The following is a 15,538-nucleotide window of genomic DNA, read 5'->3' as shown; positions in this document are numbered from 1 at the left end:
CCCCTTCATAATGTCATAGTGCAAAGCAAGATCCTTAAGTTTCCTCCAAAATTGGAGGCCTGAAGACAGACTTCTATTTTGTGTTACTGTTGTTACAGATGAAATAGCTGTGTGGAGTCCAAAGTTCCTGGTTTGCTTGGTTGAGGGGAGCAGAGCACAAGGTGTTTAGGATGGTGACATTTCAGGATTATCATGGTGAAATCATAGCATGCAAACCATGTTTTAAATTAAGTATTCAATTTTAATGATAAAAATAAAGCACCGTAAATTCTTTTTTAGATTTCCAGTTGTGGAAGACTACAGTCCAGCCATAAACTATAGTTCCCTTTCCTCTGCCCTTTCTTAATCTTTGTGCTCCATATCTACCCTATAAAAGACATATTCCTGTGTTCTCCTGCAATACTGCTATCACTCTCATGTTTTACTGCTAAAAATGCAAGAATGCATTGAATAAAAACTTGTAAAATTAAGACAAGGATATTCTGTAGTTTGGGATTTATCACTGGAATGTGAAATTATTTGCAAATAGAAGGGCAGGATCACCTCTGGTTCTCATGCCTCTCTGGCACAACTCAAGAAGACTTTTGGTCTGCTGAAGTCCTATCAGCCAAGATGACATGAGCAGGAACTCCTAATTTTCAATGAAGCATTCTCTTCTTTCAGGCATCATGGTCTGAGCCAGTTTGGAGCTGAGCCCATAATCAAAGCTGTTGGTTTATGTGACATTTGTATGAAAGTCATTGCATAATGCACAGTAGCAGAAAATACAAGGGACCTGAGAGGTTCGTGTCACTACAAGATGCTAAGTAGCCACCAGACTATCAGATAATTGACAGAACACAAACACCATGCAGAGAAATGCTGTTGGTCTGAGCAGAACTACTCTCTGTTGCAGTGGGAACACATTATGCTATTTCATGTACATTTATTCTGCTTTTCTTGGAGGGAGAATTAAACATCTGCTTTCTGCTGTGAAGTGTAAGTGCAAGGATGATCTGCCCTGTGGATCTCAGCACAGCTCCTTATTGCATATTCATCACCACTTGGCTGCACCGATCTCCACTTAATGGGAATTCCACACACCAGATGAGTGAAGACGACATTTACATGACGTGATGTGCACATAATGTACCACATGGCAAGTCAGAGGAGGTTCATGATCTGGACAGGACAGGTTTCTCCTGTGCTATTGAAACAACACAGTCTCCTACAGTTTTTAATTTCCACACTTTGGAACATAATCAGAAGTGCTAATCCCAAGTGCTAAAAAATTATGAATCAGCTTCTCTGTCCTGCCAAAACCAAAATAAAAATGACTTAAGCAGGAGATTTTAAAAATAACATTCAATCAGTTCTCTCATTTTGGACCCTCTCAGTACAGTCATAAGTGAAAGAAAATTGCATTCATTTAAATAAGCACATGAGATTCTGGAGATTCACAGATGTCCAGGAGCTAAAGCTTAAAGGCAAATATTCTAAGAATTTTGTTAAAATTCTTAGAGAGACAAAACTGCATAAAGATATTTAACACCTTTGTTTATTAATTTAATCCTCATTCATTCTGCAAGGACGTTTTGTCTTACTGTTTTATTTAACTTTGTTGTTTTTACACTGAAAGCACAGGAACCAGAGGAAAGCTATTATTCAGGATTTCTTAAAAGGTCTCCAAATTATTGGAAAGATGTGGCTGAAATGTGAACATTTGTTCCTACTACAAGATCAGCTCAGATACCTTTCCTGGCTTACCTGCATGGGTACAGGATAAAAATCAGAACTGAGTCTGAAATTAATAGGTTTATTTAGGGGACCTAGTCTCAAAGTAAAACAGTCCAACAGGTGGAAAGATGTTGGAAAGAGACTTTGCTAAATTTGAAGATGAAATGTGTAATGAAGTATTTATATGCAAAGAGAAAGGAAAAATCATGCTCTCTATTAGAGAGATTAATAAGCATATCATAGCTGGGAAAATGTATGAAGAATTCAACAAAAGCTGTTCCAAATATAATTATTTTTTCTCTATATCACCATTTCCACTGATTTGTTCCACTGATACAATTTGTTTGTTTGAGAAATCTCATTTAAGTCTATGCAAAGCACCGTATACTGTACTCTTAAATCACTTTAAAATTAGCTTGTATTTATTTTGAAAGATTTTGCCCAAAGACAGTGTGGTAAATCAGTGTGGATCAATACTGAGGTGTAGCTCAGGTCTGTTACAAATGACAGGCACAAATACTATTTGCACTGCCAGTTTCGTGCTACTATAACTGAGCACACAAAGATTTGCTTCTAGATTTTTCAACTATCTGTTAAACTGCTTTTGTCCTTCTACATGTGCACAGTTTGAGTGTGTACATGGCCGTTTCCCCTCCCAGCTATATTCTTACCAATATACTATGAAAGTCAGTGATAGACCTTGAAGGCCGGCTCCTGAGGTGGTGGAAATCAATGAAAATCTGTTACAGTTAGCAGAGGTTATATCAGGTGAAATTCTTGCTACTGAGAATTCATATGTGTAATTCTATACATAACTATATCCCCATAAAGAAGGATTTTGAAAAGATCAAAGGAGAGGCTTTTTCTATTATAATAACATCACCATCATTAACATGTACTCAGGGAAAAGGAAGATCACAACAGAAATACAGCTCTTGAACACAAAAATTCTTAAGAAGCATAATTATATTATAAATTTCCCATTTACATGGCATGATGCACCAAGCAGTAGGCAGACATCCACATGGAGCCCAGCCTTTTGACACTCCTGAAAATTTCCTTTTTGAACTGATTCTTGTAATCCAAATGACTTCCACAAACAGTGTTGGCATTCTTCCTGTCTTGAGGTTCAATGTCTTGAGGCAAATGTCCTGATTGACTAACCCTCACAGATCACCCAAAAATGCCCAAGTGCTGAAGCTGCATGAAAACACCCGCCAGCCTTCTGTGAGTCCCCTGGAGCAAGGCTGGTGCTCCTGTTATTCTGGCCATGCATTCACATCTGCAGCCTCAGGGACCTGGTCTGTCAGCACCACGGGTTTTATCTGCACTGAGCTCCCTGTTAATCCAAGGAGGGCTTACAGCTAATGTGTGCAAACTCGATGTCCAAAAATGCTTTGATATAGCCAAACGAGGAATAAAGGGGCCTTGGTATAAACAGGCCTAAGACTAGAGTGTATATGAAGTTATATATTGCACATGCAGATGCAAAAGTCTGTTAGATTTGGTACTAGAGCAAGATGGGAAGGCATCAGCATCATCTTCCCTCCCGACTGTCGGCTACCTTGATGAAGCCACCACTCACCTTGAGGTTTTTGTTGTGCCTCTGGAGCTCCCGGCAGAGGCTCTCGAGCTTGCTGCGGGCGAGGATGGCTCGGCTGTGCTCGCTCTGCAGCTGGTCCTTCTCCTTGGTGATCTGGGCCTGCCTCTTCTGCAGGTACTTGAGCTTTTTCTGCTCAGCACGATGTTCTTCAAGCTGGGCAGGGAACAGGGATTAAAACGAAAAAAAAAGAGGAAGAAAAGAGGAAACTAGTTCTTTTGATTTGGGGGAAGTCTTCACACTTTCTTAACCTCTTAGGAAATGTTTTCTATTTATCAGCATTAATGGGAGAGGAGCAAGCAACCTGGAGGAAGTCTCAAGCCTGCTCACTGCAACAGTCACAAGTGTGCTTGTAGTGTGGCTGAACATAGTTTTTAACACTCTTTTCACACCGCTTCAGCCCTTCCTTCTTTGAGTTGAATTTCTCTGAAGGATGTGTGAGGTTTTTATTTTTGTTTCAACATTAGGAACTGGAGCAGCCAGCAGTGCTTTACATGGTGAGATTTCTCCAGATCATGAAATAAAGCAATAGCTGCTCAGTCTGTTTTGCAGCTTCCTGAAAAAGAAGCAGCTTCCTAGTTACCCAGGAACCTGCTGGAAAAAACAACAGCAAAAGAGGTGCTGGAGACCGGGGATGCCGTCTGTGTGGGGGTTTTGCTGCTGATGGAGGAGAATGCTCTTCAGAGAGGAGTCCCCCCAAAATGATCTGTAGGCACCTCCTCTTGCCAGGCTCCTCTTGCTCCCAGGAGCACATGGGAGAATCTGTCAGTTGTGTTTCTGGAGGTCCTGTCATCAACAGGGGTGGGTTACAGTGAATCAAACCTCTTTTGTGCTCTTCATCTCCACATAACTACCACAGAAAATATGGACAGTCAGTCTCTGACATTCACTTGGGAACCTGCTGTTGCTGTGGGTGGGTGGCTCCTGCCTCCCCAGAGGGCTGTGGAGGAATAACGGTGTATTTGGAGGAGGGATGAAGGTCAGCAACAGAATTACTAAGAGCAGTCACTGCACAGACTGGTCATTTCTTCTGACACGTGCCCATTACTGGCTGCTCTGAAAAAAAGAATTCCTGCACTGCAAATTAACACCATGACAGATATGTCAAAGAGCATTTCACCTCTTAAGCTTTTAAGGATCTCATCTCTCATTATGACGCACTCCTCGCTGCATTACAGGCAGGCATACATTGTGAGATGTTTCTGAAGTCCAGATGTTTTCTGGTTGAAAACCAGCAGCATATGAGCTGCAATGGGCAACCCTTAATAATGATAGTTGCTATTAAGATTACATTATCTAATAATACGTACGACTAGTATTAATTATTAACCCAAATATGACTGGGAAAGTCTGTGAGTGCCGGGAAATGATATGCAGCTCAAACAAAACAGTCAACAGTCACCGCATTTTACACATTCTTTGCCTGAGGATCTGTTTTCTGCAGATGTTCTGTAATTTATGCTTACAGTACAGAGCTCTATGTACTATCAATCAAATCAGGCACACCACAAAACAATGCAGTCATCAGCTTGGCGTATATTTACAGTTTATGCCCAACTTTCGGCATGTGTATTGTGTGTTTTTACCCTAGTAGATCAGAATAGGAGCTTTTGCATCTAATCAAGCTGCACTAGCTAAAATAATTTTTCTAGTATTGTAGGAAAAAAAATAGCTTCCTTGTAATTAAGGCTGAGATTTGTTTTCCTTTACAAGCTTGATTTTGGCCCTTTCTCCTTTCCTTTTAAAAACACAAAAAAGATTCGTTTTGCTTCATATTTTGCATGTGTAGCCTGTGCTGAGCGGATAATTATTTATCCAAATTTTAGATGATTCACTCAAGCTGTGCTTGAGATAGCTGGCTTAGAATAAAATAGGTCTTAATCGCAATATGAAACGTCTTCCAAGCATTTTTTGCTCTCTCTCTCTCTCCACCCCTCCCCCTAAAAGAAAAATTGGCTTGCACTAAAAACTAATATTTCAAAGTTCTCAGGAGTGCCTAAGATATGGTTTCATTCTTACACTGAAGAAGGGAATTTACTGGTAAATTGGAAAGACAAAAGGGCCTCCAATGCTATGTTTTTATGAATAATTAATGAAATATTATCTAAAATTAACTACAAATAGAAGAAATCCTGATTTTGGAAGGCCGACCTAGAGAGAGAAACTCTCAATTTAGGAAAAAAAGTTTTATCTTGACCCCACTGCAGACAATAACGATACTAATTTATTTGTGTATACTTCTTGTGCTCAACACTTGTGAGACCCTCAGGACCTCTGAAAATAAACCAGTCTCAAGTAATTCTGCAACAGCTGTTTGTAGGCAAAAGCTATAGTGAAGCAGAGTCTGCTTTACTAACACTCTGCCTACACCAGTATTAGTGAATGAAACATTCTCTAATGGTGAGTAATGTGGCATGGATTGTGCCAAAATGGCTAAACTGTCCTCTTCTCCTGTCCCTGCAGTCATGGCATCCTTCACACTAGCCCATGCTCTTCCCTGATGCCTTCCATTTTCTGGTGTTTTCTTTTCTAAAGGCTGTGCCGGGGCACGTGCATAAATAGCACACGCATAAATACTTAAATAGCATATAGCTGGGTGGCTGTGGGGAAGTGCTGATGCTGTGTGGGGTCACAGCTGGGCAGAGGTGGCAGCAGCAGCACTATTTAATGCAGCTGAAGCCATTGCCAGCACCCAGCTCAGCCTGGCACATGGCTGCACCTTCCCCTGAGCAGCAACAAGGGTTTGCGTCACTACGTGGTGGTTCACCAGGCTGGAGAGCTGAAGGCTGGAAAATAACTTAGCAAAAGCAAAAAGTGTCCTAAAGTGTGTGATGGGGATGGACAAGAGGGAGCAGAGATAGTCGTAATTACTACACCTGACTGCTGATAAGTTATTAGAATGATAGAAAGTCCTGAGTTGGAAGGGACCCACAAGGATCACACTACACCCCTCAGCTGTGCTGAGTGAGCAGTATAAGGCTTTTTACAATAAGCTTGCAGTTGTGTTTATTAACTGATTTATTTCAGTGACATTACACAGGATGTCAAAATCAAATGTTCAGTATTTTTTTGTCTTAGCACCTTTCTCCTGCATGGACTATTTGCAATATTGCCCCTGTTTTATACAGTTGCTGCAACGATGCTTGAATGCATTGGAGAGTATATTATAGAGGAAGAAGATGACCTACTTCAGTTAATCTGTGGGTGTGAAGTCTCTTTAAGCACAAGCTAAACCATCATCAGCCCGAGCCAAATTTATGAAATCAGAGGATTTTACATGAAAAAAGAGAAAGCTGAACTTCACATTATGATGAGACATGGACGCATCTGCACATAAAACCAATTACAAAGTCATTGTTCTGCTTGGCAAATCTTTTAGCACTTCACAAAAAGTAAAATGCTGCAGCCCTTTCATTTGTAAGATTTCCACAGCTTATGGCCACAGAACCCTGTAACAACTTATTAGAAAGAAACACTTGATCTGAAAATAACTTTTCTTAAGTGTGGAAAGAACAGAGGTCGCTGGCATTGTTACAGGGGTGACATTATGGTGGCAGGGGCTTTGATTCTTCATTTCACTATGTTGTGGTTTCTCTAACCATTAGCCTCAAGTCTCTCGTTCCTGGTTGTCTGCTTCCTAACTTTTAAACTAAGCCCTGCACTATTTTTAAAAATTATTATTAAATCACTCATATGTAATTTAAAGCAATACCTGCATATGGAGGTATGCAAAACTCCTTGCAGAAGACAAAGGCAAGAGCCCAGCTTGTTTTCCTCACTTTTTCTCTCCTTCTCATCTCTAACTGATTATTTAACCCAGACAACTATTTTGGGATTCACTTAGCAGGACAGATGCTACTACTACATGAACTTTGACCATGCTGCATGGCATATGGTTTTTATATCTTACTGTATAGACAGTTTGCACAGAGGAGAACCAATGTTGTACTAACCAGCTCAGCATACTTCTTAAATAACAGATCCAGCTTCTCCTCTGGAGTATTCAGCTTGTTCAAGCTTTGCATCAGTAGGGTGCCTTCCTTTCCTTGAAAAAAAAAAAAAAGAAGCAGAGATTTGATGGTAGAGGTAGTTTGTAGCTGGTGTACTGTTATGAAATTGGTTGTCTGATGCATGAATCTGTAAAAACTCAGGGAGAAATGAGGCATTTTGGAACGAAACAAATAATTTTTTCTATGAATTCATGTTGGTTTCTTCTCCTCACAAGAACAAACATGCTTGAATTTTCTTCTATTTCAGCCCTCAGTAATGTGCTATCTTCTAGCAAAAGCCTTTTTTCTGTATAACCTAATTTTAATGTATTGTTTTTGTAATGTCACAGGGTCACATATATGGCATATTTGACTCCAGAGGCTCAGAAGCCAGATCTCTTTGCAGGCAAAAACTGATCAAAGCTGGTGTAATCACCTCCTGCACTGCTCAATCCATGCAAGACAGAAGGAAGATTAAGTCAGGTAGAGAGACTATAGTGCAGATGGAAAAATCAGAGAGTGGTGGGTACTGCCAGCCAGGTCTGGGCTACGTGATCCTGATGTAAATCAGTTGTCTGACTTGGTAAAGAGAGAATGAATACCAGAGACAATGCTTTCACAGTCTAATAACTATCTGGGCATGCATAGCTAATTCACTGCATAGCCATTTATATATTGCTTCCCTTCTGATACCTCCTGGTATTAATTTCAGCCCTGAGTATGAGCTGGAGCTTGAATACCACTTGTTCATCAAATACAAAATATCCCTGGTGTACCTGCAGATAAGCATGGCTGTGGTGCCAGGGGCTTGGCTGTGCTTTTCCAAATGCTTCTCTTTCCTGAGTTTGTGAGAGCAAATTTGCTTTCTGCTTTAGGCTGGACCTTTTTCTACTTTAAGCCTAATGCAGTCCAGAAGTACTGCCTGTGGAGAAAATCCACTATTTCACACTAAATTGTCTCTACAGTAACAATAAAAATAAGTTCACGAGAGCTAAAATCAAATCCTGGAGTGAAAACTGTTGAAAGTGCAGCTGGAGAGCCGTGCTTTGGTACTTTCACTGATCTTGGAGAGGTACCAATAACTGCATCTAAGCCAGGGCAATAGAAATGGGGGAGCTTTCTCCTGGATATTCAAGGCACTTGGAAATAAAGCCCTGCACTGTTCTATGCTTAGTCCCCTGCCTGTCAGAACGTCCTGCAGTGATTTTTTCTATAGTCTTGATCTACGGCTGGGTTCTGGTTCTCACACAAAGGTGAAGCTTGAAGATCGGCGGGAGTTTAACGTGGGAAGGGAAACAAATTACATGCTTATTAGATTGGGATGTAACTACATTGCTCTCTAGTGGCTGCCCAGGAGAAAGGACAACCTTCCCAAAAACTTGCTGAGTTCTTTCTGGCTCAGCTAACAGAGCACTGCCATGGCCGAGGGGCTCTCTAAGCACTGTGCTTAGAGAGAAAGAGCACATTGGCTTATTTCACATAGTCCATCATGAGTCTGGAGGTCCGCTAGATGAAAAATAACCTGGGCATGTTAGTGAATTTCCCACACCACATAATAGCACCATTAGCACTGTTAGGACTAGTGAGAAATCGTAACTGAGGAAGCAGGGGAAGAAAAATTTACTGAGGCACAAATGAGAGATCAGGTTTTCTTTTCTCTAAGGAGCAACTTTCTGCAGTGTGCCGTCAGACTGACAGCTTTGGCTAATTAGTTTGAGTGGCCCAATAGCACATCAGAATTGTGTGATACAATCCTAAGCTTTTGTCTTTTTCAAAGGACTAATATCTGATACAGCCTATGTGTATCTGTTTTGTAATTGCTGAAAATAATTATCAGTTAGAGAAAAGTTGTAACAGTCACCATAATTTTCAGTGGTAACTAGAGGTCCCCATCATCCATTGCAGAGGCTTAACTTGGGAAAGAGCAAGGACCAGGGAGGTTTTATTTCTGTCCACAGAAGGGCTGGGTAAGTATGCAAGTACTTGCCTAGTCCTTTCAGGATTTTCTTCTCCAGCTTTTGCTCTTTGCTGCTGCTGGGCTCCTTTGCTCTGGAAGCATCCCCAGGAGCCAGTTTCTCTTTCTCACCCTCCTCATTTGCATCCTCACACTCAGCATCCTCCACGCTGCCTGGCTCTCCCTTCTCAGGCCTGTTGGTTCCCGTAGTGGTGCTTTCCTTCTCCATCAGGCTCACGGCAGACCCATAAGTTTTTATAATGTCCTCCAACTGCCGGCTCAGCTCCTCTGAGATGTCACACACGGCTCCTTCGGGCCAGGCGCTTGGCTGTTCCGTGGGGGCTGGAGCAGGGGGCTGCGAGCCTGGGGCAGCTTTGTCCCCACTCTGCCCCTGGATGTCCTGCCCGGGCAAGGTGGGAGACTGGTCATTCTCCATGCTTGGTGCAGTACCTGACAGAAAACACATGGAGGATTAATTTAAAAGCAGGCAAAATTAGTCTTATAACTGCTCCCGAAACTCAGCCAGCATGTGAGTGATTTTGTGCGGAATTTGGTATGGCACCTTATCAGTTGGCTCTGGCTTGATGAATATGTCACACTTAAATGAACAACCAAAGTGATTTGCCTGAGGGAGAAAAGCAAATTATATACTTTCCAAGAGGAAAAATATGCCCAAACCTAATACTTAAAAATCAAACCCTTTTATTCCTGTTGCCAGCAATAACACACAAAATGACACCTGAGTCATTTCTATCACTTCCCTCCCTGAACATACTATTTGCCACTTGTTTACTTTTCTTGATCTGTTTATCTGCAAATGCTGGCTAGCAAGGTGGGCAGCTTTACTTCAGAGCTGCATCAGTTTCATTTCCTATTTCTCTCCTGCCAGCACATCTTACGTCAATAATCATGAAAAATGAATATTTTAAATTAATCTGGTGCACTGAATACTGCACTATGCTCTTAGAGAGCCCAGCATGGTGCTTGATCTACAAATGGCCTGGCTTGGCACTGTCACAATAATGGCAAAGAATAAGATAAACAGCTATAAACTGCTCTTCTCTTGTATTTGCTGCATGCTGCTTACAGCTTGTTTAACAAAGTACAAAAACTGGAATAAATCACAATGAAGTAAAACTGACCAGAAGCACCATGGTCCACGGTGTTTTCTGGGGCAAATTTCAGATAATCTGTTCCAAATTTGCAGAGAAGATTTTGTTTTCCCACCGCTTTGGGCGACCACACTCAGCCAGGTGAATCCAAAGCCCCCAGTATCTGTGTTCCTCTGGAGGCTGCTCTGGCTTACCCGGGACCTGGCAATGAGGGTGTCAGCAAGAGCATCCACACCAGCTCCTGCAGGTGTGTACCAGTAGAAACAGCATCTCTGACTGCATGTGGCTGGAAAACTCAGTGTAGAGAAAACTCCTGCCTTCTCAGAGTGTCAGCAGAGCTGCTGCCAGCACTGCATTGCCCTCACGAGGTAGCACAGAGGTGCTGGATGCACAGCTGGGTGTCACCCTGGAACCAGCCCCCACTTCTGCTTGACTTCATGCTCCATACTCTTTATAGCCAAAGAGTCCTTTCTTTCTTTTTCAGGCTGATTTTTGTTCCTCCTTTTAATGACATGATTTACAATGGTATCAATGGGGAACAAAGAGAGGAAAAAGATTGCTTTCTCAGTTCTGTTCTAGCATTTGAGGTGACTCTTTCTTACTTTCTGAAAAACAACTTGCTTTGAAAACATGGAGCTAACTGGGAAGCACTTTGTTCTCTGTTCAGTTGCTTGTAACCTTTATCTTCTATGGTGTCTAAATTTCTACAGCTTTCAAAATCATAAACTAACTTGGCCAAAGGCAGCATATTATAAGAAAGATGTAATTTATTGTCATACACGACTCAGTGTTTGTTATTAAACTTTCCCCAGTCAAAGTGATGTTTGGAAGTGCAGTGACAGTCATCACTTAGGCAACATTTTCAAGATTTGATTGTCTAGCTATTTTATAAGATAGTCAAATATTATAGTTTATAATCTCTCAAGCATTTAATTGTGAACCTATAATTGAAAGATATGAGTGAGGTTTAGGATGTGCTTGAAAACTGTTAGCTACAAATCCCTTCCCCTGCAGTCCTCCCACAGGTACAACTTGCCAGGGGGAACAGCTTGGGAAGGCAGCTGGACCTGGTCCCATAGATCCTGTCAGACAGACACACCCCATTCTTTCCTTCCTGTATGTGGCATGGTCATTATATCACTGCAAAGTGATTGTAAAATTATATCTGTCTGATTTTATTTCATATTGAGTTTAATTTACATTGAAATATTAGACCCTACATGTGCAATTTAGGTAAATAATTCCAGATAGCATGAATGTTAGACTACAGTTTGTGATCTTGTTTTAACTAGAGATAATTGACTGCCAATTAATTCAAGGTCAGTTAGATTATTGTAAATGCTAAGCTAGAAGCTCCACAAAATATGTGTTTATCTCTGACATGGTCAGACTAGTGTTTACAATTGTATTCATTAATTTGAATTAACTGACAATTGGCAATCAATCAGCCAGAAATCCCAGGTTCACCAGCTTTTGTCTAGACAGAACAAAAGTCTCACAAAGTACATCCCTGATTTAAACTAGCTATTTTTGTAACATGTGCATCACAGAGGGAAAACAGGATTGCTAAATGCTCCATCTCCAAATATGAATTTCTCTTCTGACTACCTACTCTCTTTGTAAGAAGGCACAAGCTGACACAGTTCTCACTGCACCCTGACTCTCTCCGTTGTCTGCCTCCTGACTCCCAACTGCATCCCTCATGGAGCAGCTCAGTTTGGCTAAAGTTTTCCTCCTACGTAAGTCACAAAGCATGTCTGCAAACACAGTAGGCTTTAAATCATCAGCAGTGATTGATTTATGCACAGCGTTTCTAAGTAATTAGGAAAAACACAGGTGAATGAAAAAGAAACTGGATGTTTAGAATCAAGGACACAAGGACACAAGATGTATAAACACTGGCTGCACAGGAAATCTTCCCTAACATAGCTAGAAAGGGGTTAGTAACAATCAGTCTCTGAAACCATGGCAATTCACATCTGCTGGGGTTCAGTCCACCAGCCTGAGCATGCAAGAACCACAGAAATACCCAGCAAAAAAACTTTAACCCTAGGGTAGCCACCTGATGGATCCTACTGGGGATCATATTTACACATACAAATAAATATTTTAATGTTTTATTCTGTTGTCCTTCAGGCTGAACCATGGATCTGCTAACTGCTTTCAGCACAAACACAGCACCTGTTAAGACTTCTACACCTTGTTTTGTGTAACAGCTTCCCCAGCGTCACAGAGTGCTGCTGAGAACAGCCCCCTTTTACAGCCTTTGATGCTGGGAAATTTTACTGCAGTTGGCCCCAGTCGTCTGCATGCTCCTGCTTGTTTAACCTTGATATACCTCAGGAATTCTTCCTTATCAGGCCATAAAAGTCTTACAGTGCCAATATCAGCAAGACCCAAAGTGTTTATATTATGTGCTATCTTAGATACATTAATGCCTAAAAATTAGGTGCCCAGAAGATAAATACCTTGGTTCCTTGGTTTGCCCGATTTTAGGCAATCCACCTCTTGACATTTGTGACTCCTACCACCGTTACCGTTGCCTCCAGGCACCAGAATTTCCAACAGGGCCATATCCTATTTTATGGCGAAAGGGAGGACTGACTGGAGGATCTGACTGAGTTTGAGTGTTGGATCTTGTTTATTTTTTTCCTTCTGCCCTCCCAAATCTGGGACATGTTCCATAGCCCTCAGATCAGCATCTTTCATGGCCCTGGTGTTTTTGAATGGAAACTTGATCCCAAACATTTGTGGTTGCTGCCTATAGATAGTCACTCTTGTCCTCCCTGCTCAGGGAAGCGGTTGAATCACCATCCCTGAAGGTGTTCAAAAGACAAGTCAATGAGGTTCTTAGGAACATGGTTTAGTAAAAGTTGGACTCTATGATCTCGAGGGTCTTTTCCAACCAAAATGATTCTATAACTCTGTGATTCCTCTCCTCCAGTTGGAAACACTAAGAGCCAGAGGGTGCTGCTTCCTCCCCACTGTGAGAGACCCTCTTCTCCATTCTCTTCCTTCCTCTGTTAAATGCTTGGGATAACCCAGGAGAGCAATGGAGCTCCTCGGGGCACAGGCGACCCCCAGTCTCAGGTGGGAGGTAACAAACACTGGTCTCAGGCTGATGTCTTTCTGTAGGAGGACTCGTGGCCATGCCTGCTTTCCCACAGTGAGACTGATGCTTGGGAAAGCAGCAGTCTGTGGTTGTCCCCAAAGGCACAAAGCTGGGCTGAGCACACAGCACAGCCACAGACGCACCCCAAGGTAACCCTGGAGGTGTTTAAAAGGCATTTAGACGAGGTTCTTAGGGATGTGGTTTCTTACTAGAGTGCCACTAAGCTCAGTCTGGTAATGTGCTGAGTTTGTCTGTCTCCGACCGTATCCCTTAACATTTCACATTTATGGCACAATTTGCCTTCGCTGTGCTTTGAAATCAGCTAGTACTTCTAAAGTAAAAGGTCGATGGGCAAGAGCCAGTGCCTGATTTAGCAGAGGAGCAAAAGCCATCCCTCTGCTGCTGGGAGAACCATCCCCCATGCCGGGCTGCACCAGCCACCTCTCACGCCGCTGGAGCAGACACTGCTGCCGAGGCACCGTCCTGGCATGAGCAAAGCACAAATTAAATGTTGTCTTCTTAGCTTCTCTTGCAGACTGTCTTGCATACTGTCTCAGAGTTTTGTTTATCTTCTTTTAAACAGAGCGCTTCCCCTTCCTTCTCAAGGGATTTGCTTTCTCCTTCCCTTCTTGCAGTTTGAACTTCTAGAGGGTTTACAAACAGGTCTATATTTAGCTCTTGCCTCCCCATGTATCTAGCAGAAGGACACATGGCACCTGCTCTGCAGCCAAGAGTTATTTTAAGCACTTCTAAAATGGGTAATGGTATTTAGCACTTTGTGCTCAAAATTCACATACATAGACATACTTCTCTAAAATGACACATTCCATATACTTACATGAGCTAGCATAAGCTGATAAAATCTGAATTTTTACCGCTACAGGACACCAGAATGAACTTTATTAACACCTCAAAGCAGCAAACATTAAACTCTGGAATGGGCCACACTACTGTAGCTCCAATTGCCCTCCAGAAAAATACAGGCACCTTCTTATAGCCTAGACAGTGTCCTATGTATTACTTCAGAAAGCGATGATAAAATCAGCTTTATCAACTACATGCTACATTTGAATAGCTTTATGATTTACGCACAATTTTCTAGCACAAAACTGAATGAAAGTGAGGAGGCTTCACAGTAGGTTTTCATACAAGCATGGAAAGAACCAGACTCAGAGACTTTCTGAAGTCCACTGCCTCACCTCTCACGCAGCACCTGAGTCTTGACCACTGACTGTTGTAGCAAACCAGCCGTGGCCCCTAGTCTCACTTAAAAGCAAGCTCTACCAAAGCCAGCTTAAAATTTTTGATCACTCTTTAGAGAAGCATTTCTTACTTTTACCAACAGCCTTAGCTACTCGCCTGTTTTCCTCACACATCTCATAGTGCCCAGGCTTTTCAGGCTATTCCTAGAAAACGTGGGCTGAAAGTCCCAAAGGGACTAAAGGACTAAAGCCCTTGCACCAAGCCACCACACAGTGACAGCAAGGAAGCCGTTCATCAGACTTACCGGAGCAAAAAGAAGAGGTGAGTGGAGAAAAAAAGTCAGGCAGAAAGCTCAGACAAGAGCACGCCAGCAACAGGACACTGGTGCTGTAATCCTGTCACCGAGGGAAGAGGGATGGGAAGACCAAACGAGAAGGGAAGGACAGAATGACACAGCAGGAGCAAACAGAGCAGAGACTGAATGCAGGGGACTGGCTCTGATAGGCGAGCAGGGAGGCTGCCTGCGAGCTGGCAGCTTAAGCCAGCTCTGCTGGCTATTCCCTGCTCTGACAGAGATAGCACAAGAGATTAGAGACTCAGGCCCACAGAAAGAGAAAATAAACGAAGCATTCATACACAGCTGCTGCCCTTCAAAATTAAGTCCTAATCCTTCAATGACTTAATGCGCCGTGCTGTGTAAAATTTGTCAGTATTGACTATTGATTGGTCAAACTCAGTATACATTTTCTGTCTGCACCAGAAAGACCAGGGTGGATTTCCATAATGTGGAATGGGATATGGGCAGGATTTGTTAAAAACCAGACTGATTCTTAATCATAGACTCACTGTCTG

General features: G+C 42.2%; 1 protein-coding gene across 1 annotated transcript in view; it reads right to left on the bottom strand.

Annotated features, from left to right (window-relative positions):
- TXLNB (taxilin beta) overlaps window positions 1-15,109 on the bottom strand; it is a 36,440-nt gene extending 21,331 nt beyond the window's left edge. The window contains exons 1-4 of the mRNA XM_082047828.1: window positions 14,991-15,109; window positions 9,293-9,709; window positions 7,270-7,361; window positions 3,302-3,472 (exon numbers count right to left, since the gene is read on the bottom strand). Coding sequence (XP_081903954.1) covers window positions 3,302-3,472; window positions 7,270-7,361; window positions 9,293-9,695 — 666 coding nt within the window. The 5' untranslated portion in view covers window positions 9,696-9,709; window positions 14,991-15,109. The remainder of the gene's footprint in view (window positions 1-3,301; window positions 3,473-7,269; window positions 7,362-9,292; window positions 9,710-14,990) is intronic.
- Window positions 15,110-15,538: the final 429 nt, after the last annotated feature.

This window comes from Streptopelia decaocto, assembly GCF_964273445.1.
Source record: "Streptopelia decaocto genome assembly, chromosome: 3".
NCBI lineage: Eukaryota > Metazoa > Chordata > Aves > Columbiformes > Columbidae > Streptopelia > Streptopelia decaocto.
This window is presented reverse-complemented; position numbering and strand designations above follow the sequence as displayed.